Source organism: Zootoca vivipara, chromosome 3, assembly GCF_965207765.1.
Source record: "Zootoca vivipara chromosome 3, rZooViv2.hap1.1, whole genome shotgun sequence".
In the NCBI taxonomy this organism is placed as follows: Eukaryota; Metazoa; Chordata; class Lepidosauria; order Squamata; family Lacertidae; genus Zootoca; species Zootoca vivipara.
The window spans coordinates 88,244,621-88,268,891 of NC_142586.1; the positions used below are offsets into that span (position 1 = coordinate 88,244,621).

The 24,271-nt window shown below is 38.1% G+C and overlaps 1 protein-coding gene across 5 annotated transcripts in view; it reads left to right on the forward strand.

Moving 5' to 3' along the window:
• The window catches only part of CDC42BPA (CDC42 binding protein kinase alpha), a 163,508-nt gene that overhangs the window by 67,499 nt on the left and 71,738 nt on the right, over window positions 1-24,271 (forward strand). For 4 of the 5 annotated variants that reach the window (XM_088666624.1, XM_035111467.3, XM_035111468.3 and 1 more), the window contains exons 6-14: window positions 7,353-7,446; window positions 8,305-8,505; window positions 9,086-9,334; window positions 10,654-10,733; window positions 11,569-11,735; window positions 13,657-13,779; window positions 19,972-20,105; window positions 22,096-22,338; window positions 23,628-23,738. In XM_088666624.1, the coding sequence (XP_088522750.1) occupies window positions 7,353-7,446; window positions 8,305-8,505; window positions 9,086-9,334; window positions 10,654-10,733; window positions 11,569-11,735; window positions 13,657-13,779; window positions 19,972-20,105; window positions 22,096-22,338; window positions 23,628-23,738 (1,402 nt within the window). The remainder of the gene's footprint in view (window positions 1-7,352; window positions 7,447-8,304; window positions 8,506-9,085; window positions 9,335-10,653; window positions 10,734-11,568; window positions 11,736-13,656; window positions 13,780-19,971; window positions 20,106-22,095; window positions 22,339-23,627; window positions 23,739-24,271) is intronic. The other variant, XM_088666626.1, reaches the window with a different exon arrangement.

A 24,271-nucleotide genomic window follows, 5' to 3' on the forward strand; every position in this document is an offset into this window, starting at 1 on the left:
TATTCCCATCCCTGACCATTATCAATTCTGATTAGGGGTTATGGAAGTTGTAGCCCAAAACATCCGAAGAACAGCAGTTTGGGAAAGGCACTGTAGACTTTGCACCGCCTGTTTCCTCTTTTATGTTGTTATAGCAGCATGTCATACTATAGTCTGCATGTTAAAAAATATGTATTAATTTATTTATATGGAAAATTGTAGAAGACAGGCATCCTATAAATTGCATTTTAGAATCTGCACCACAGTATGGAAACTGTAACTTGAAAGCCATAATCCTTTAAATTGCTGAATCAAATGGGTGAATCCTCTGGAGCATATTGTTGGTGTAAAATTTCCTTTGAGGAATGCAGAGCCTAGCTTGAAAGACAGCAAGCAGGATGGCTAAATCAAGAATAATATTGGGCAGCTGTACACATTTGAAAAGCAAGAATACTTCCACCCTTGCAGCTAGGCTGTTATATTAAATGCAGAATGTTAAATCTGCAGTACTTTAGGTTTATTATGTTACCTTCATTCTTGAAGGAAAAAATGAGTTTAATATAAAGTTGGATCCTTGTGTTTTAGGCTCTTCCGATAATCTAGCAGTACATTTTGAATGTTGATGGTTAATGATTCATGACATTTAATGTCAAAGGAAACTGAATTTTAAATTAAGAATAATTTGGCAATAACTACAGTTGGAGAGTCTTGTTAGGCCTGAAGGTTAATGCAGTGGCTTAAATGTCCTGCCACTGCTTAGAAGCAACCTGTGGTTGCTTTCTTGTATGTTTGTAAATGATATGTAATGATGTATTTATTTGTTGAATTTGGATATTTATATCCCATCCTTCAACAAATTCTCAAGGCAGCTTACATTGTCAGCCAGTTAAAATACCTCAAATAAAAACATGTATCAAACTGAAAAGGTGTAAAATCTTATGTGTGTTGCACAATGCCACATATTTAATTTGCTAAATATTTTCATTTCTTAAGACACAATTAGCTACTTTTATCGTGAAGAATGTACTTCTCATGGGATACTTATCAAAATCAAGTTTGAGCTAAGAAATTTGTGAGCTGTGTATAAGTATGTAGAACATTAAGCCTGGTCATATAGGTCATTAGCTCGGTTGTACTGATACAAATCCTTCCCACTAGATAAAGTTGTTTATGAAATGAGAAAAGGCACAGGCACTGCTTTCTACTTTAGAAGTAGTTTGATGGAACTGGATTTTTCAGCTGAATTCTAAAAAATAAATTCTGAAATAAATTTCAGATTCCAAATATCCCATTCCATTAGCAAATTTAGCAGAATAACATGGCCTATGGTGACAAAGTTTCTTTGTGGTATGCTGCATTGTGTGTTTGTGTGTGCGCCCATAGTTATCTGTAAAGCTATGTACATGGTACAGATAATTGTAAAATATGGCTATTCCTGCTGAACATATCATAGGATGCTTTAATACTGTCAAATATTTGATACTAGTGGTACACATGAAGCATCCCTGCAGATCATCACCAGATTACCAGAATACAGACCTGGATTTGTGATTCACTGAACTCATTGTTTGGGAGTGACCCAGCTTCCACTGTTTTGCCTCTTCATTCTCACCCCTTCTGATATTATATATACAGTCGTACCTTGGAAATTGAACATAATCCGTTCCGGAAGTCCATTCAACTTCCAAAACATTCGGAAACCAAAGCACAGCTTCTGATTGGCTGAAGGAAGCTCCTGCAGCCAATCGGAAGCCCCATCGGACGTTCGGGTTTCAAAGAACGTTCGCAAACCAGAACACTCTATTCCAGGTTTATGGCGTTCAGGAGCCAAAACGTCCCGAGTACCAAGGTGTTCGGGATCCAAGGTACGACTGTATGGTGATCTTACATGTTCACATACAATTGTGCTTTGAGTCAATTTAGGCTTATTTCTTGACTTGCATGTGAGAAGTTTTTAGAGCAAGGCAAAAAAAAAATACCTCAAGGAAACTTCCTTCTAGCTCCTGCCTTCATAAAGGAGACTTGAGGGACAAGTTAAGGATTCATAATGCTGGAGGAGACTCTTGAGAGTCCCATAGACTGCAAGAAGATCAAACCTATCCATTCTTAAGGAAATCAGCCCTGAGTGCTCACTGGAAGAACAGGTCCTGAAGCTGAGGCTCCAATACTTTTGGCCACCTCATGAGAAGAGAGGACTCCCTGGAAAAGACCCTGATGTTGGGAAAGATTGAGGGTACAAGGAGAAGGGGCCGACAGAGGACGAGATGGTTGAACAGTGTTCTCGAAGCTACTAACATAAGTTTGACCAAACTGCGGGAGGCAGTGGAAGACAGGAGTGCCTGGCGTGCTCTGGTCCATGGGGTCACGAAGAGTCGGACACGACTAAACAACAACCTTGCTGCTGTTTCCTTAAACTGGATTTTACAGTTTGATTGATTTTCCCCCAGTTGTCTTAATTGGATTCTATTGTTAATGGTGTTATGTTGATTTTGTAAGCCACCTTTGGAAGCTTGTTAGTAGAGAGCCATGGTATGCATATTTTGAGTTAATATAATATTCATAAGTTTTGTGAGACCTCATTTCATTTAACATGAGAATGGTTATAGCAGGAATTTGTAGATTACTGCCTATACCCACATTGCTAATATGAAGATTTTGGCAAGATTAATAGAATTTTTTAGGACTTTAGGTGGTGGGGGGGGGGGTTCAGTTTGATGAACAGTTTTTGTGAAAATGAGAGACTACATTTTCTTTATTTTTTACACATCATACCAAAACTTCTGTAAGAGCAATAATAATATCTTGTTTATGGTGATTGTATGGAGCACATGTTTTCTAACAAACTAAAGGAAATGGAAACTAGATTTGACTAATGAAACTAAGGTTTGCAAAATAAGTTTACTGTAGTTTAAATTAGATTGGGAAACTTTTGAAAAAATGCAATCACCATCTTGTGGAAACACAAAATTGAAATGGAAGCCCTGCAAATAATTAAACATTGTAATTCAGGATTAGCTTTGATTAACGAATGGCGTGCTAACCTCCAGAGCCTTGGAATAGTATTCCATAATTGTTGCAATTTGTCATGTTTCAACTGAAGGTTATTTATCTCATTTCCTTAAGATTGTCTACTGCTTGAGCTTTACAAATTGGATCAGCTAGCAACATGTTTACTAATTTCCCTTGGTGCTTGCTGCAGTTCTTAAATTCAAGCAGTTTCCTCAGAATGGATTTTGGTTATAATAGAATATCATTTTGTTAGCACCACCCCTCTTTTGTCAAACAGTATGGTTTTCACATGGCCTAATCAGTAATCATTGGGTTGACATGGTTGTTGAATTTTGCAGTACATTGCCCTACCTGATGATAAAATCTAAATTAAAATTAGAAAACCAGTCTTTTTGCAAAGATCTCATTAAGTTCTTTTATTGGTAACTTATATGAAATATATTTCTTAACTATATTATGTTGCAAATTTGTGCTGAGACATCTTTATGAATGTACACGTGTATGATATCATTAGACATTCAAATGAATTTATCCACCCGAATGTTTGTTAATCTCTTTCATACAACATTTGTGGGGCTAAAGAAGGAGGAGCATGTTTGCATAGTCAAATGAACATGCAGCCGTTGCTGTTGGGAGTGCATAGACAAGTCCCAGGCCCCTGTGGGACAGTGTGAGGAAGCACCTTTCTTTGGGATGGGGCGGGCAGCTCAGAGACCGGGGGAGGGGAGGGCAGCTGTAGCTGCCCAGAGGACTCTCAAAGGGAGAGGAGAGGAGGCTGAGGGAACACTCCACAAGGGAGGGTGTTTGAAAAAGGGTGAGAGGCTGCCAGCTCTTCAGCCAGGAGGTGACATAACTGGGCTCCTGAGCCCCACAGGGGTGCCGCAGAAAGAATTGTGTTTCTCTTGTTGCCATAAATTTGAAATCACTTGCTTCCTTATTTTTCCTAGGTGAGATAAAATTCCATTTGAAATGTAAAATAATTCTTGCTTAATCACTACATTTTCTGAAGTGATGGCAATAAGTTTGGTTGGGGCCTATTCACATGCCTTATTTCGATCCTTTCATGAACTGGGCAGTGCTGGTTTGAAAACAGAGCAAAGAAAGTGGATGCTACGGGAGACATTCAGTGTTGGCCATTCTGTTATTCAATAGATTTCCATATGTGCAGCTGAGTTTTCTTTCCCTTCCCCTGTAGTCACTTGTGAACTTCCGAATCTGCTCCCAAGGCTTTTTTTGTGAGCGTGATGGGTGGGCCGCTGGGGACGGAAAGGAAGGGAAAGCAGTATTGTGTGAGCAGAAGTCCAATTGTGCAGTTTGATGTCATTCTATATGTATTAAACATACTTTAAAAGTCTTTTGAGCCTAGATCTCAATTTCTTTTCAACTTGACTACTGACTACTTCAATCAATCTCAAACCTTTATTGACATAGTGACTACTTGCCTTCTGTGTGGCCACGTCTCCCTAAACCATGAGTAGGCAAACTAAGGCTCGGGTGCAGATCTGGCTCAATCGTCTTCTCAATCCGGCCCGCGGACAGTCTGGGAATCAGCGTGTTTTTACATGAGTGGAATGTGTGCTTTTATTTAAAATGAATCTCTGGGTTATTTGTGGGGCATAGGAATTCGTTCTCTCCCCCCCTCAACCAAAAAAAAAAAATAGTCTGGCCCCCCACAAGGTCTGAGGGACAGCGGACCGGCCCCCTGCTGAAAAAGTTTGCTGACCCCTAGACCAATGCTTTACTCTTTCTGGATTATCTGGGTTTCTTTAGACCAGGGATTTCCTAAACTTTGGTCTCAAGCTGTTTTTGGACTACAGTTTATATCATCTCTGACCACTAGTCAAGCTAGCTAGGGATGATGGGAGTTGTAGTCTAAAGACAGCTGGAGACCCAAGTTTGAGAAACCCTGATCTAGATATTGTTCAACAAGGAGAAAAAAAAACATAATGTAAAACCAGTGTGATGGCAACAGGGTTTACTGATATATAATTAAGATATGCAGTAGGGGAAGCAGGCTGAACATTTTTTTTTTCTGGGTTGGAAAGAAGATTAAAGAGGACTCTTTTGTTCAGAACAGAGATCTAGATTCTGAAACTAGAGAAGTGTAGCAGGATGGAGCAAGGGATGCTAACTGTTGGGAAGACTGGGCATTTCATGGTATGTGATAACATTTAGAAATGTGCGAAGGTATAGGAAAACTAAGACAAATTAGTCCTGTTTATTAAGAAGTGGTTTGTTTGTGTATGTTTGTTCCTCTAACTCAAGATGCATGTAAATTTCCCCTGCCGGGCACATTTTTCCAGGTCATTGATAAGGGATTCAAAAGTTACCGTATGTACATTATCTACCTCACTTAATTCTTATGCTCATTGTTACCGAACAAATTTATTTATAATCAGACTTGATATTCAACTAGGTTTTATGCAGAGTAGACCCATTGAACTTATTAAATATGACTAAATTAGGTCCATTAATTTCAATAGGTGTTCTCTGTGTAAAACTTACTTGAAAGCACCTTTGTTTTTTTTGAGTCTGGATTTAAATCAGTTTGTCTGGTAGGAAAGATTATAAATAAGCCACGACATTTGAATCAATTATCCATTATGGATATGGGTTCAATAAAAGTGGACATAAATGTAGCTGGAATTATAGGAATGTCTATATAACCTGCATCTAACAAACCTTCTCCTTATACTTCCCTCCCTTTCCCTTTTGTATATTGAACGAGGGTATTTTTTCAAGCGACTATTTTGTAAGTGTAGTGAAACATGACGAGGCATGCATTCCCTGGCCAAGATTTGCACAGTGTGTGTGTGTGTTATGAATAAACATCAGTAACTGAGCACGCCCAAGGCGTGCGTATGTTGGCTGGTGAATGTATATCCCGTCGTGTGTTATTGCTTGCTTTGTTAGGATTTTAAATTCATAAAGAAAGCCAGATACCATAAAGCAGATACTTCACTATTTTTCAGAATAAAGTCTGGTCAAAAGAATTTAGTGTTAAGAAAAGTACACGCTTTAGGAACAAATTTTATTTAATAACAGAATATTTTGCCAAAATGTGCCGTGAGTTACATATGTAACATCACATATTTTTCTCATGCTAGGATCAATCAGCATGTGTTTTACTTGAGACTAGAGCTTTCCAAACTGTGTGTTGTGACATGTTAGGGTGTCGATGTGTTACGCGAACTCTCGGAAAGGGGTTCATTTAACCTCTGGTTTGCTATTAAAACTGAATTACTGTGTCGCAAAATGATGCATGTCTAAAAAGTGTGTCACCAACATGAAAAGTTTGGAAAGCTCTGCTTTCCAAGATTAACCACTGACTACTTTTAAATGATTCTGTATTTCCTTGTTGAGTATTTATAGATATGTAAAATTTCTGAGGTGGATTATGTCTGCTAAATAAGGAATAATCAGAGTAAACAGTCTCTCTCCAGCCAATTGTACATTGTATAATCACCGCAGCAGAGCCTATGCGTCAAGCCAAAAGCCCATCTAGTCCAGCACTTTGTTCTCACAGAAGCCAAACACACACATTTTTAAACAAAGAAAAACATCAAAAATAACTGCAAATGATTAAGCAAAAAGTAGACAGTATAGAAAGATGCTCTCTCTACCATAATTTTCTCCAAATAAATATTAATTTAAAAAACAAACTTCTCAAACTTGCAACCACACCTTTCTCCTGGCTACCTGCAAAGACTATGCTTTGGGGTATGGGCATGGCTTTAGGGAACAGCTCTGAGCATGCTCAGACTGCATTTCAAGGCGTCCTTTCTAGGCCAATACAGTGAAAGCTAGTTAGCCCTCATAATAACAGTTGGGGTGCAAGGTTTCATCCTGGGATTGCCTTGAAGGGCAGTCCAATCAATTACATGTTTTTTCTGCTTAGAAACTTGTGGGAAGGACCTTTTTGCCATAGCTCTGATCAACCAGAAGAATCCTGCCAATTAATTGTGCAGCAAATTTTATTTAACATTTTACTTTAAAAAAATAAAAATAAAGCATTTATGGAACTGCATGTGACTTCTGAAGGATTGCTCCTTCTAAGGTTATGCTTATTGTGGCACATGCAAGTATCATCTTTTTTTAAAAAAAATAAAGCTGTTCAGAACTGTTGTTTTAACGTCATATGAAAACTTAAATGCACATTGATGATGTATTAATTGATAAAATGCTATACCATTAATTGACTTAAGATTTCTTTAATCAGATGATGACCCCTCAGAGAAATATGTTTTAGTCTCAGTTGTCTCCAAAATGATATACAAATAATTTTGAATGCAAAATGTTTTATTGCACTTGTCTCAATATAATGAAAATCAACATGGAATGACTCAAATAAATTTATTTTATAGGGACATCAAGCCAGACAACATCCTGATGGATATGAATGGACATATTCGGTTAGCAGATTTTGGTTCTTGTCTGAAACTGATGGAAGATGGAACGGTAAATAATAATAAAAACAAAGCTAAAATATAGTTTTAGTCACCTTCATTTCTGTCCCTAGTCTGCCACTACAATTTTTTAGAATATATCTGATATATTTCTTAATATATACCTCTGTAAAAATTGTAGTTTTATGGTAATGTAATTACACATAGCATAAAAGGGACACATTTTATCTGGGTGACTGGTTAATTAGATTGATTCACTTTTCACCATTATTGTCCATTCATGTTTAATAAATTTCATTACTTCATTCCTCTTGTCTATTTCATTCATTATAGCAAAAAAACTATGTGTAATTATATACAGTATATTCGTAAAATAAATACATGTCAGGAGAAGTGAAGCTTATTTGCTGTGTTTTATTAAATGCAGAATCCTAAGGAATTTGGGGTCCTGTGGTATTCAATTAAATTTTACTCAAAGTGTGGATCCATTGACATTAATTAAAAGATTCATTGGCGTGGAAGACTCCTGAAATGCTTGACATTGTCTAGAAGAAATACAGTACAAGACTATAGGAATATAGACGCACACAGCATTTCGCTTCAAGTGTTGGAAACTAAATAATAATACTGATTTCAAGTAAATATTGTAATGGGGAGGAAATGTTTTGTTTTGCCTGTAACATTACCATGGCCTTCTGGCAAGCAACCTTCTTTATTTTCATCTCCTTGGGCAAATCACCACATGAAAAGAATGGTTTGATAGGTTCTCTGTCGTGTGACAAGGGGCATAACCCAACCCATTTGAGTCCTCTGTAACTGTATCAAATCAGAAATTGATATATTCGCACCAATACAGAAACCCACATAATATTATAGATCATTTTAGTAATAGAATTTATTGTCCCTTCAGGTTCAGTCTTCAGTGGCAGTTGGAACACCAGATTATATCTCTCCAGAAATCCTGCAAGCCATGGAAGATGGGAAAGGAAAGTACGGTCCTGAATGTGACTGGTGGTCCCTTGGTGTTTGCATGTATGAAATGCTCTATGGAGAAACACCCTTTTATGCAGAATCCCTGGTGGAGACATATGGAAAGATAATGAACCACAAAGTGAGTGTATTTGTGAACAGATGACCAACAATTCTGCTCAGTGCTTTATAGTCCTTAAGATGTTAACGTTGATTGTTTCACCAAGAGAATATATTATCTTCAATAAACTATAGGCTTGGCTTTTAGCTGCTTCAGTGCTTAGAGTACTGTCTTTGTTGACCTCATGTTCAGGTTTTACTTTATAATGATATTTTTAGCTTGGACATAGTGGAAGTCCTATAATCACTGCATATGAATATATGTTGGCTGTGTAACATTACTGGAAAGTGATTGGATAATTCATTGAGTAATGGATGCTTGACAAAATTAACATATTTAACTGTAAAATAATTGCAGTAGAAACAAATTTAAAACATTGCCACTGTTTTTCCTTTAAGAAGTCCAACTAGCCACTGAGGCTGCATTTATAAACAAATACATTAGTGAGTGGACCATCTGTTGTTGTCTTGGTTAAATTATAAAAAAATTGCCACAGAAATACTAGGAAATATGGCACTGTTCTATTTATAACACTGAACTGTTTTGTTTTGTTTTGTGTCACGGTATGGTCCTAATTTTCCCATCTTTTTTTTTCTTTAAGGAGAGGTTTCAGTTTCCTGTCCAAATGACGGATGTGTCTGAAAATGCCAAGGACCTAATTCGAAGACTCATTTGTAGCAGAGAGCATAGACTTGGGCAGAATGGAATAGAAGACTTTAAAGGCCATCCATTTTTTTCCGGGATTGACTGGGATAACATTAGAAACTGCGAAGCACCTTACATCCCTGAAGTTAGCAGTCCAACAGATACATCAAATTTTGATGTAGATGATGATTGTTTAAAGAATTCTGTAAGTTACTCCAGCGCAACTTCTGCAAAGTTTGATCTCCCAATCCCATTTTTTGGACTGAATATGCCCAAAATGAAGGGACCCAGGTGGCTCTGTGGTTTTTTGGACTGAATATGCCCAAAATGAAGGGACCCAGGTGGCTCTGTGGGTTAAACCACAGAGTCTAGGGCTTGCTGATCAGAAGGTCGGCAGTTTGAATCCCTGCAATGGGGTGAGCGCCCGTTGCTTGGTTCCAGCTCCTGCCCACCTAGCAGCTCGAAAGCACATCAAAGTGCAAGTAGATAAATAGGGAAGGTAAACAGTGTTTCTGTGCGCTGCTCTGGTTCGCCAGAAGCAGCTTTGTCATGCTGGCCACATGACCCGGAAGTTGTCTGCGGACAAACGCTGGCTCCCTCGGCCTATAGAGAGAGATGAGCGCCGCAACCCCAGAGTTGGCCATGACTGGACCTGATGGTCAGGGGCCCCTTTACCTTTTACCTTTTTATGCCCAAAATACAGCATTTATATCAGATTACTTTAGATTTCAATAAGATACCTTACTGTTTTTATAGCCGAAAGAGGTACAAAATAAACCGTAATTGAGGGGGTTTTCTGTTTGTTTTAAAAAATGTGTTTTTATGGTGTGTTAGATGCATGCTGACTTGCAAAGAAGGCTTTAAATAACAATTTTATTTTTAATTTTTTAAAAAAGCTTGCCTGACCTCCGAGGAGAGAAAGCATATAGAATATTTACATTTTCATTTAAAAAATGTATACTTCATTTTCACCATCTGGGTCCCAAAGCAGCTTACAAAAAAAAGAATAGAACATACAAAATATGAAACGTATATCAAACATTATTAATTTAAACATCAGAGTCCCATTCATAGTGCAAAGTCCTCCTGGAATAAAAAAAAAAACGAGGCACCTGAAACTTAGCAGGTAATTGCCTGATTTCTGTTGGGAGGGAGTTCCATAGAGTTGGCCCCACTACTCTCCATTGACATGCAGTCTTCAGGCTGCTTTTTTGCGATCTATCTCTCTACTTTTGATTGCTGAGTGCTACAGGGAATGAGAAGCCCTGGGCTACAAAGGGGACTGCAGTATCATAAAGGCCCAGGAAAGACAGCTGCATCAATTCTATGGTGCTTTTTTCAGCTCATGGATGGTAACATTGCAACCACCAAGAATATGGTAAAGGTGCTGATATTAATTTATATCCTAAGGCTATTTGCTGTTTGCCCTGAAAGAGTTCTCAGTTGATTCAGATGTAATATATCAGCCTTTTCTTTTCTTTTTCAAACTAATGACATCAAATTTAACATGCTTTTATCCCACAGGAGACAATGCCCCCACCAACACATACTGCATTTTCTGGCCATCATCTGCCCTTTGTAGGATTCACATATACAAGTAGCTGGTGAGTAGAAGCCTTGGGTTTTCAAGAGAATTTATATACTTTAATCTAGAAGAAGGCAAGTTTATCTTATTTACAGTTGTCACACAAAGCATGCATTCTAATGCAATGTTGATAACAGACATATTTCTCCAGTTCAAATGTAAACATGTAAATTATTTTTGTTTCCTTTCTATCGCTTGAATGATGGCTGAATACAAATATAATTAGAGGTTAGGTATTGCTTTCTTTCTTCAGTGAAGTGAGAAATAGTATGCTGGATCATAATGACACAACAAAATGTTCAGGCATAATTTATTTAGCTATGGGGAGAACTGATCACCTGATGACACCATGCGGCTTGCACTCATAGGACAGAGCCTCCCACACAGTAGGTCACTTCATTCACTACATTATTTAGATGTACACATAAAATGTTTTTAACAGTGCAATCCTATACAGGACTATTTCAGAAGTAAGCTCCATTAAATACAGTGGAACTTTCTCTTGGGTCAGTGTGTGTAGGTTGTACCCAAGTTTAAGAAGGTAATGTGTGGATTCAGCAGTGTTTGCAAACACTGTACCATACAGGTGCATTCCTCAGGATGCCATGACTGGTGCAACTGCCTGTTGTGAATATATGGAGTGGCAAATCAAAGTTTGCCAATACATAATGTGTGAAATCGGCAGAACCTGAACCACGTTTTTAAAAAAATGCATATGATGCCTGTATTTTTGAGTAATTTGCAAATGTTATATGCAGTTTTTTTAAAATGAATTAAATTATCGTAATGTGATAAAATAGTTGAACTGCTGGAATAATGAGTAAGTTGGCTTTTTCATGTTTCTATCTTCGCAGTGTCCTTTCAGACCGCAGTAGTCTAAGATATGCAGCTGGGCAACGGGCTATGGATCTCGATGCCAACGTTCAAAGGACACTTGAGGATACCTTAGCAACAGAAGCATATGAGAGGCGAATAAAGCGCCTGGAGCAGGAAAAACTTGAACTTAGCAGAAAACTACAAGGTATTCCTATAAGAAGGATCTTTAATCATTTATTTGAATTAAATTCATTTAATATATTCATTGGATAAAAGGTGGTATATATTACCCATATATAACATGAGTAATAATTTACCAAGTTTGACATAGTTGCGTCTTAGTAAAAATATTATATTTTGCAAGCAGAAATTGGAAGACTTAAAAAAGACAGTATGATCATTGGAAGCCAATTGAAGAACTAGTCATCTTATTATGATTTTTCAAAAATATCTATAAATGACTTACCACTGCACAAAACTAAATCTGAGCCAGGCTTACACTTTTCCTTTAAAGTTGTATGATGGAGGCAATTAGTTGTGGAAGGCTGAAGAAAGGAGATGGGTTTTGAAGAAAGATTTAAAAGCATGTGTATAGAAGAAATTTGTGGCCAAGAAGAGTTAAAGCAAAGGGGAAGAGATGAGGGGTAGAAGAAGGCTTTCTGAGGATATTCTTACTGGTGGAGCATAGAATGTGAGAAGGTATGAAGGAAAGGAGAGAAGGCACAAGAATAAGTGTATTTGATTTTGGAATTGAAATGTTTAAACACCATACAGAAAGAAAGGGAACCTAGTGTGGCAACAGAAAAGGAGAGCAATGTGATCAAACTGCTGGTAGTGATGATTAAGTGAAAAGTGGAATTGGAGGGTAAATGGTAGTATTTGAAAGGGGGGAAAAACCTTAAGTATGAGGATAGAAATAAGGTTCTGAACCTAGGAAGAAACAATAGAATCATAGAATTGTAGAGTTGGAAGAGATCCTGAGGACAATATAGTCCAACCCCCCCCACAAGGTTGAGTATCAAGTGGATTAGTAAGAGGTGGAAGACAGTAGGATGAATGATAAACTAGAAGCTTTGCCTTTGATACTCTGAGTGAAGTACTGAGAAGTCTTCCAACTAGGAATTTTAGAGAAGGGATCAGATATTTTCTAGAGTAGAAGAGAGGTAATAGTGCAATCCTCGCAATATCTATTCTGAAATGTCATACTGCATTCAGGGGGGCTCATTCACAGGTAAATGGGAGTGGGATTGCAGTCTTGGACAGTGAATAATTCTGTTAGAAGGTGTCTGTATATATGGGCAGTAGTGAAAGCCATTGAAACAAGTAGTGGAACTGTGAGCCATACAGGTAACTCGCAACATGCACATTTAACTTGTGTGCGTGTTTTAAGTGCTTGACAAAAATATATATATTAAAAGGGGGTGGACACCCAGGGAAAAGGGACTTAGGCATTCACAACCACCATTGAACACAATGTGTTTTGACTATGCATGATTTGGGCTTTGCATGCTATCCCTGGGAGTGTCTTGTATAGACTTGCCACCAAAACTTGTGAGACTCCAAGAGAGGGAGGAAAGTGAAAAAAGAAAAGGAGACATTAGCAGAAACCTTAATATGAATCATAATAAAGTGACAAAGGATTTGAAGAATTAAGGAACAATGATTTCACATTACGTGACTTAAAAGGGCATAAGCAGTACTTGTTTTATATGTTCAGTACAAACGCTGTTACTTGGTCTTATTTTTACTTCAGGTTGTCCATCCTTTGTTCCTGTAACATGGGAACATCTGGACAGTTTAATGCACATTTTCCTGGTGTTTCTGATCACTCAAAGGGAAGAGGGCTGTTTTCTTACTCTCAGAAAAGGGGGAAGTCCAAGCTATCTTGAGTGAGGAAAATGTTTATTGATCCATTAAAGATTCTTCTTCTTCACTGCATGTGAAAGAGATGATATGTGTTTTTGACATCTGCCAGGCCATAGACACTGCCTTGGTTATTCCTTGGGCAATATTTTATGTGAGGTCTCAAGGTCCAAGAACTCCTATACGCTCAATAACTGGACTGTAACTTGTGGATGCAGTCTCTCACAAGTGTCCCTTTCCCTCCCTCTCTTTTTTAAAAAAAGAGTCCACGCAAACAATCCAGGCCCTGCATTATTCAACTGTAGATGGTCCATTAACAGCAAACAAAGATTTAGAAATTAAAAGCCTAAAAGAAGAAATCGAAAAACTAAGAAAACAGGTGACTGGTAAGTCCTAGCTATTTGACATTTTAACTCATCACTAGTTCTGTTTCTGCTTTTTATTTTCCATTTAATATTTATCAGAAAATAAGGAGCAAACAATGCTTGTTCTACACAAACATCCACGTTTACATTATCAATTAGTCTACACCATAGCTGCCAAGTTTTCCCTTTTCTCGTGAGGAAGCCTATTCAGCATAAGGGAAAATCCCTTTAAAAAAGGGATAACTTGGCAGCTATGGTCTACACGTTTGAGTGTAGACTAATAATAATGCTGATGCATTATTACAGCCTCTGTACCTCATTTGGAATGCTGTGTGCAGTCTGGTGTCCCCTTCTCAAAAAGGATCTCAGAGATACAATTTCAAATTGGATTGTGAATCTGGCTTGTTTGGAAGCCATGGTCCATGTTTGCATGTAGTGGGAAGCTATGATTTAACTGCAGCTACCAGATTCGTGTCACCACTAGAATAAAGAGAGGAGCGAAGGGGCTCCATGTGCTTTTATGTAGCCCATGCGAATCCTGGCTTGTTAAGACAGGATACAGTTGTGTGACTGTCTGCAGCTAATGGTTTCAGTAACATTTTTCTGAGGCAGATATTTGGCCTATGCTCACTTTATGATTTTGCTTGCTTAAGCAGTTCAGTGACCAATTTGCCCTGACTCATAGGCCTACATGAGTACACAGTAGCACTTCTTCCAGCTGTGCCTGGCAGCAGGGAGGCTGTTCAACATTCCAGAAAGGTTTTTTTTGATTACCTTTGTAAACACAAGGAGGGTAGCCATAAAAATTGGGAGCTTGCCAGCCTTTATAAGTAGAGTTTGGTATTTATTCACATTTGCAAATATAGAATTAAATAATTCATCCCCATCATCGCAGAGGCTATTGTCCTTGGAGATTGAACTCTGCCTTTTGAATTAATATTGGCTCTTGATATTTTAGACATAATGAGTTTGTGATCACAATTCTGATTGTAATCGTACTTGCTTGCTAGAAACAAAGTTTTAAATAAATAGTGTATCAACTAAACTCTTGGTTTTCTTGGCATTTTGAGTGAGACTGTGGTTTGGCTGGGGAGTTGGAATTAAATTGGAAGATAAGATCATTCTATTTGAGGTTTTTTATTTATTTAAAAAATCCTAAAATATAGCTGTTTTTTCATGAACATAGCTGTACAGGAATGTATTTTCTGTCCAAAACAACTGTGGATGGAAAAACTACACTGAATAACTGGCATCTCAACTTTGTTAGGCTACGCATGGAAGAGTTTATAATCTGATTTGGTTTCTTGTATAAATCACTTATTCAAGTATGAATGCTGAAGTGAAATTTATGGCTGGTATATATAGAGAGAGTATATATAGAGTAGCTTACTTGTTTCTCAAAAATGTGCTGAAAAAGGGATCAAATTCAATACTGTATTTATAAATTGAGATGAGTTGTCTGATAATGAAATTTGTTCTTCCAGTTCTTGATGAGCTCAGTGACATGTTTGTATTAAATTGTGTAGTAATTTCCAAATTATACTGAACATTGGTGGGGGAACTATTTCAGACTGAGAGATAGATTGGAACTTCTCCAACCTTCCCGGGCCCACATACCAGTGGTGGGTGGGGCAAAAATAAATAGAGCATGAAAAAAATGCATGTACCTGACTTGTTCCCATGCAATATAGTGAGGCCTTGGGGAGGAGCAAAGCACTTGTGTGCATTCAACCAAAGTTCATTTTAAATTTTGGATTAATGTTGTGGCTGAAGAAGATCTCTGAATACCTGCATGGATTTTTCTCACCTAAATTTTAAGTCAGAGCTTCAATTTTATTTGTATGGTAAAGGTAAAGGTAAAGGGGCGCCTGACCATCAGGTCCAGTCATGTCCGACTCTGGGGTTGCGGTGCTCATCTCGCTCTATAAGCCGAGGGAGCCGGCGTTTGTCCGCAGACAGCTTCCGGGTCATGTGGCCAGCATGACAAAGCTGCTTCTGGCGAACCAGAGCAGCGCACGGAAACGCCGTTTACCTTCCCGCCGGAGCGGTCCCTATTTATCTACTTGCACTTTGATGTGCTTTCGAACTGCTAGGTTGGCAGGAGTTGGGACCGAGTAACGGGAGCTCACCCCGTTGCAGGGATTCGAACCGCCGACCTTCTGATCAGCAAGCCCTAGACTCTGTGGTTTAACCCACAGAGCCACCTGGGTCCCTTTTATTTGTATGGTACATTACATTTAAAAAAATCTTCTATATATTTCCAACTGGTGATGCAGCTGTGAAAAGCACAAAGTTAAAGTGTTGCTATTGTTAAATGGGTTTCCATTGCATGAGAAAAAGGACAACAGAATATTTTTATAAATGCACAAACAGCAGATACAGTGGTACCTCGGTTTAAGTACACAATTGGTTCCGGAGGTCTGTACTTAACCTAAGTGAACTTTCCCATTGAAAGTAATGGAAAGTGGATTAATCCGTTCCAGATGGTCCACGGAGTACTTAACTGAAAGTACTCAAACCGAAGAGTACTTAAACTGAGGTATGAATGTACTTGGAGAACTGGATAATTCCATGAAAATGTGACCATACAGACTCATTTTTCATTTTCATATCACTTTAAAGATAATTTTCCAAGCAACAATTTTTCAACATGGTATTTTACACATGAGTAAAATAACCTGAAGTGTGACATGTATTCAGCACTTGCCTATGAAACATATATATTACCACAGATGAAAAAAATATCCATAATTTAAGAGAAAATACTTATCCAAGTTATGCTTGCCGATCAGATGGTCGGCGGTTTGAATCCCCGTGATGGGGTGATCTCCCGTTGCTCGGTCCCTGCTCCTGCCAACCTAGCAGTTCGAAAGCACATCAAAGTGCTTCCCGATTATTTTTGTAGGGTTGGTCAAGGCAGCTAACAATCCATTTAATGTTCATCAGAGTAAATATTATGTGCTGTGCCTAATGTTATATATATGTAAAGAAGCTTACAACTGTTACATTGGTCACTAAAGAATTACCCATACTGTAAAATAAGCAAAATACTCTTCTTTGTATCTGTAAGGATATTGGAGTATAAAAAGGTTTTACAAAACCACTCTTTTTCATTTTCCAGTGCTATTTCTCCTGTTACCGGTACTAATCTGTTCTCAGATTGCATCTCTTATTGTGGGGCCCCAGAGTGTGATTCAGAGTCATTTAATCTTATGCTTGTACAGATCAGAAACAAGACATTGGATCCTACAATGGGTCCTGGGAATCCTTCACAGGCAGCCTGATGCTGTTTGTTAGCTGCCTTGTTCGGAGCTTCGTTCTACTGTGTTCAGTTTACTCCTGAAGAGTATACAGTATAGGACTGGCAACCTACTAAGACTCACCAACCTACTAAGACTCACTAAGACTCACCAGCATGCTGTGGTGGTCATGGTTTGAGAACCGTTGTTATATAGTGATACAGCTGCTTTTGTGTAGAACTACAGCTGTTAACATAGAACAAGAAGACTGAATGAGAAATAGCTTATCACTAGATAATATACCCTGAATCTGGATTTTAATTTTGTTTCTTTATTGAATGCTTGCTTAAGAACACTTCTAGTGAAAATAAGAGTTGAAGTGTTTCACATTGGAGTTCTGCTCAGCAGTGGTCTTACTAAATTATGGCATTTTTCTCTCCCCATCATTCCAAACAATGGTAGCCTAGCATATGCTTTTAGTTTTTGAGGTCGAAGTTATAATATTAAGTTATCTAAGTTACATAGGAGAAAATTTTGAGGAATCTTTAATATAGTGAAAAAAATGTAAGGGAAAGAGTAGACAAGAGAGCAAAGTAATTTACACGTGAAAGAGAGATTTATTTTGGCTCTCTTTAACAATATATCAATTTCGTGTGCTGGTGACTTCAGCGGAGAGTTAATCATTTCTGCCATTGAGATACAGCTGTTGTTTAAGCTTTCCCAACTTATTAAAAGGAGAGTTGAGAATTTCTTCTTCTTCTTTGGCGATCACTCTAGTCAAGTAAGATTGTCTTCCATAACAATGAGTTTTAACAATGAGTCCGTAAGTGACTGTGGAGGCCAGTTCTGGACCCACATGTCCTCCCACAGTGGGGACATTGGTTTCTGGGCAGGAGTTGATCACAGTGTGGATATGCCAAGCGTGCCTTCCTCTTAGCACATTTCTCCCTTGCGTCCTGAGTTCGAATGTCTTCAAAGCCCATGACACCTTTGGTAAAGGCTGTTCTCCAACTGGAGCGCTCGCAGGCCAGTGTTTCCCAGTTGTCAGTGTTTATACTACATTTATTTATGCATGCATGCATGCATGCATGCACCACTAGCTACCGGTATGTGTACAATTGCTGCTCTTTCAGAACCATGTTGGTGAAAAAGATTAAGTCAGTGTTGGGGTTCTAGACTAGAGAAAACTGGTTGCAAACTTTTTAGTCTGATTGAAATAATTTTGGATGGATTGGGTGGATTTCTTTATGACATTTTGTGACATAGCTGAGATATTCTAAATGCGTTTTTAAAATGCATGTTTGCTTTTTAAGGTGATTCACAGGGTTTTCTTTGAATAAAAGGTTTCAGGAATATGTTTCTTCAGTAGTTGCTGATGCAAGAAACCTAACAGGACATGCAAACACAAATAATAGAATCTTAGAGTCTAGTCCAACCCCCGCAATGGGTTGAAATAAAGAAATAATTAGAAATAAAGAAAGCTCTCTGAATGTAATGTGAATGTGATCAACAAGATATTGCCTTTAGTAATTCAATATTTTTGGTAGTTTTGTTTAAAAACACACACACAAAATACAGAATATTCTGCTATTTAATTTGTAATGTCCTAGCATTGCATGTTGTGATTATACATCATAAAATTGCACACTATTTCTGGCAATCAGCTAAAGTTGAAAATTTAAACAGTGAAGGGGATTTTTAAATCTGATCTTAAAATTGCTATGCTGAACCTGGAGTTCCATTTCCTTGGAATTAAGATATGCTGAAACAGTTAGACCTTGTCCCTGACAGCACAGTGTTGTTGTACTTCTGGCTGGTTCAGTGCTTCTGTCTGTCATGGTTGTGGCTACATACAGCAGATTTATTTCTGGTTGTGTGTTCTTTCCTGTATTAGGTTCATCTCTGGGGTTAGCACATATTATTCAAGTCCAAGCGAGATGTGTGGCCATGTTTTCTTGTTTCTGTCTTCTTCCTGTCCCTTTCCATTAAAAAGGCAAAACCTTCCAGACAGCGACTTCTTAATACTTTTTCTTTCTCATTACAGAAATAATTAGCTTTGACATTATATATAGTACAATTCAGGGAACATTTAGAAATGCAGAGTAATACATTATTCTATGTAGCTGTTGCTGCTTCTTTTTTTCTCATCAACAAAAGAAATTTGGGGATGGGAGTTGAATATGGACAGTCACGCACAGTCTGCTGTGCATGATCACACAAAAAATGATAGCTAGATAGAACAAGGATGATGCTGGTAAAGTGATGGTAAAGGAAGTTGAGTGTGGCCGCATCTACTCTCTAGAACTTGCTGTCCATTAAAATTAGGCAGGCACTTTCACTGTTTTCAGGGCTTGTTTAGGCAAGTCTACCCTGACATGTAATTCTATTATTTATATCTGTTTTAATGTGTCACGAAGAGTCGGACACGACTAAACGACTAAACAACAAAAATGTGCTTAACTTTTTAAAAGCTGCCCTGAAAGTTCAATAAAATGCTTGGAAACAAACATGTTTAAGACAGAGGTTGAGAGCAACCAGCTGTCACGATATTCAGTTGCCTACCTAGGCAAATGTTCACACTAGCTCACTGTTTTCTATCCATCAACAAGCAAATTAGTAACATCAGTATAGGGAAGTGGACCTTAAAGAGACTCTGGTTTTGATATGTGCAAATTTTCAGATACATAACTAAATGTGGAGCCTCATCAGCAACTTATTTTACAGAAGGGACAGTTTGAAACAGAGCTAGGAAGCCCTGTTGCTATAAATAACACTCCACACACAGAGACCAACACGGCTACCTACCTGTAACTCCACAGACATCTCTCTTGCTTTGTAGTTGGCAACTAATTGTTCAACTGGTACTCCTCAGAGGGCTGGATTTAGCCTTGGGGTCTTAATTGGCTATTACTATTGTATAGCAGTAAGTATTATATTTTACCCTGTGATGTTTAACAATAATTTTCTTTCCTAGATTCTGGACGACTGGAGCAGCAGCTTGAAGAGGCCAGTTCTGCAAGGCGAGAATTAGAAGATGCTTCCAGACACATCAAAACATTTGAGAAGCAAATCAAAGCACTAAAGCAAGAAAGGGATGATCTTAATAAGGTAAAAATGATTTCACCTGTGCTTTTATTTAAAGACAACGCTTGCACCCACTTCACTTGAGGAACGCTTTACTTGAGATTTAAATGGTCTTAACATAGGTATACAGAGAAAAAATATTGCACTGTATAAACATATCAATCTAAATGCTATTTATGAAATAGTTATTATTTAAAGAGCGTTGTAAGCATTGCCAAATATGTGGTCTTGTTTGATTGGTTCCAGACTTTAAACTATTCCATGGGGTCATGTCTCTTTCTATAGGACACCTTTTTAGATTCAGGTAAGGTATAAATGGTACAGGGAAAACCATGGAATAGCTATGCCAGAGTAGAGATGTAAAATGAAGTCTGAAGATCATAAGAAGATTTGGACATCCTGAAGGTATTAAGATGAATGTGTATCTACGAATACACTGTGGAGAAGGGAAACACAGTGATTTGGGGAACAGTTTTCAAGAAACGTGGGATCTAGTAAAACTAGCATGAAAAACTTTTGTAGTGTCATATTAAATCAACCTATAGCTACATTTTTTAAAAAAAATTATGCATGTTACCATGCTTATTTGACATGTGTGTCTTTATACATGCCTGAAATCTACTTTTGCTTGCTCATGAAGTAATACCTTCTGGTACATAAACAACTGGGAGGGAGCGGGGATTTGCTCTAGTGCCAGGAGAACCTCTTCCCATAGCAGTCCTTGTTCTATTCTTGCCAGAGGACAGGTTGCTGTGGGTCTGGTAGAGCCACCCAATAAATGAGCACATCTAACCAAATCAAGGGACCCAGGTGGCGCTGTGGTTAAACCACTGAGCCTAGAGCTTGCTGATCAGAAGGTCGGTGGTTCGAATCCCTGTGACGGGGTGAGCTCCCGTTGCTCGGTCCCAGCTCCTGCCAACCTAGCAGTTCAAAAGCACGTCAAAATGCAAGTAGATAAATAGGAACCGCTACAGCGGGAAGGTAAACGGCGTTTCCATGTGCTGCTCTGGTTTGCCAGAAGCGGCTTTGTCATGCTGGCCACATGACCTGAAAGCTGTACGCCGGCTCCCTCGGCCAATAATGCGAGATGAGTGCGCAACCCCAGAGTTGGTCACGACTGGACCTAATGGTCAGGGGTCCCTTTACCTTTAACCAAATCAACAGAAGTACAGCATGATGAGTGATAGGAAATTTGCTTTGGGTCAAAGGTGCAGGTATTCTATCTTCGGTTTAGTTAGTTGGTATAAGGGCCCCGTTAATGAGTGGCATGGTGTTTCACCTGATTGAATTCAGAAGCGGTAGATCTTGTGATCTGGCACATCCACGATCTCCTTAGCCCAGAGAAAAGAAGACAAGGCTATATTAATTTCCATGACAAAAGAGGGTGGTGGCTGGTCCTGCCAATATAGTCTGTCTTTGAGAGTCAGTTTTTCCGAACTAGCAGTTAAAGACAAGAGAGAGAGACTAAGATAGGAGTGTGGGGAACATAATGAAAGCGAGCTGTTGACAGAAAGGTTTAACTTTGGCCATAGCTACATATAATTAGCTGAATAATAACCAATCATAACCAATTCAAATTTGGTTATGAACTTCCAATGAATGCTAGCATTTTTGTGGAACCTTTTTTGCTTGTTAAAACACTTGTTAAAGATTCTGTACAGGATCTCTTGTTTGGGGATGAGAAATGGGCAACTGATATTTGTTCGTATTAATTCTGCAACCCATCTAGTGGCAGAATTCTAAAATTCATGGTTTTGTAAGGAGAACTATATGAAATATTACAGAGAAAATTTAGGAGAAGTAAAATTGGATATTGTTTATTAAAAGTAATAATGAATTAGGAAATGCAAGAAGAAATTAGGAAGATTGGAAATCCTTAGACGTGGTTGATGGAAGTCCAAAATATTGTATAAGATACGAACGTTAAAGGATGTGTAAAATTTATGCAAAAAGCTAATAAAAACAAACAAATAAATAAATTTATGGATATTTTATCTTTTGCTTTTGACTGCAGGAACTAATTGAGTCTAGTGAAAGATTAAAGGCCCAAACCAAAGAGCTGAAAGATGCACACAGCCAACGGAAACTGGCTATGCAGGAATTCTCTGAGATGAATGAACGCCTTACTGACTTGCATTCACAAAAACAGAAACTTACTCGTCAAGTCAGAGATAAGGAAGAAGAGATGGAAGTGGTGATGCAAAAAGTAGAAAGCTTGAGGCAAGACCTACGCAGAACAGACAGAATGAAAAAGGAAGTAAGTCACTTTTGGGGATAGTAACTACTTAGGAAGGTTGCTCAAAATAAAGCCTATTTCCCAGTGATTTTGATTGGCATGGAATAATGCTTGACAAAGAATTTACTTTTGCTATTTGTTTGTAATTCTCTGCAGTAGCTTCAGTATATTTTCAAAGTTTCATTCTTTCAGTCTGGCTTTATGAAGTCTGGAAGATTTTTTTTTAAAAAAATGAGTATCTCAGTATAAATTTGCAAGCTAGCTAACATTAATGGAGGGAAGATGAAGGGTTGCATTCAATATAGTGCTAAGTACAGTAGCACTTTGCATGAGCAGAATGGCTTCTACTTGTCTAACAAGACTTCTCTCTCTGCTTACCCCTCCCATGTCCCCTAAATGTCTTCCGGGTTTTTCCCAAACCTCCAGAGCAGATGTGGTCATGGTGTTGGGGGGCGAGGGGGATGTCATGTTGCACAAGCAGAGGTTATTCAGCTTACACATTTATTTAATGGAATACCGCCAATATCATTGAATAAGCTGATGATAACGTATCAATGCTTTTTATTTCATTTTTTGGAAAAAATACAGAATAAAGTCAGGTATCAGGAATCCATTTTATCTGTTGTGAATAGATTTTAAATACAATATTCGCTTACCATTTTAAGAGAGCAATCCTATATATATTTACATAGATGTAAGCCTCATTGAGTTCAGTGAGACTTGTACCTAGGTAAATGTGTATAGGATTGCAGTGTAAGTGTCTGATTATATATATTTACTTTATATAATCTGTTTCACTATTTATTATTAATATTTAATTATTGATGTATGTAAATGAATTGGCCATGCTTTTGTATGTAATGGCAAAACAACAAAACAATGATTATTTAATAACAGAGAATAGAAGTATTTGCAGCTCTGAGTGAAGATTGCTAGACAACACAGCTGCATTGTAGTATGACTGGTTTCCAGAGGTTGGAGGCTAAAAATAGGAATGAATCATACACTGCAGTTGCTTACCTACTTACCTGAGTAAGCTTCATTGAACTTAGTGGGAGTTCAGTGAGTAGACATGTATAGAACTGTTGGTGTACAATTCTAAGCACCCTTATTCCAGCTGATGTCAGCGGGACTTACTGAAAGTCAGTGTGCTTTGGGAAGTTCATTGCCCTTGGCTTCTGCCTAACCATCCAAAACAGGCCACAGTTGAGGACAGAATACTAAGATACGTGAGTTCTTTTTCTGTGCATTATAAAAGAAACCAACGTTCAAAAGAGTGGTTATGATTTTTTAAAAAAATATTTTTGTAGCTGGAAGTTCATGCTGAAGCTGCAGCTGCTGAGGCATCCAAGGACAGGAAATTGCGTGAGCGAAGTGAGCAGTACTCTAAGCAGCTGGAAAATGAGTTAGAAGGACTAAAGGTCAGTCTTTGTTAACTTCATCATTTTAAAATGGAATAGCCACATATCACTGTCAGACACAGAATAAAGAGGAATGCAAGTTAGTAGTGTAAATTATTGTATCTAGTCATGGAGGGAAAAACAAAAACTTGTGAATGCTTGTTTCAATGTACTTCCAGCACATTAGTACAAACTTTTCCTCAATTACCTCATTTACATGTAATATGAAAGGTTAGAGAATCCCAAGAAATGTTACTAGTATAATAATAATAATACCACCTTTATTGTCAATGTACAACCTGTGTACAATGAAATTAACCGAGCCCCCCCAAAAAAACACTCAATCTCATTGCACTCTGTGTGCTTGTCACACAACACACCAACCCCGAACGTCAGTTGCACTATATTATTTTCTGTTCACCAGCCTAACAGCCCATGAATAGAAACTGTTTTTTAGCCTGTTGGTACGACTGATTATACTTCTATATCTCCAGCCTTAGGGTAGAAGATTAAAGCAGTGCTGCCCGGGGTGTGAATTGTCCCTGAAAATTTTT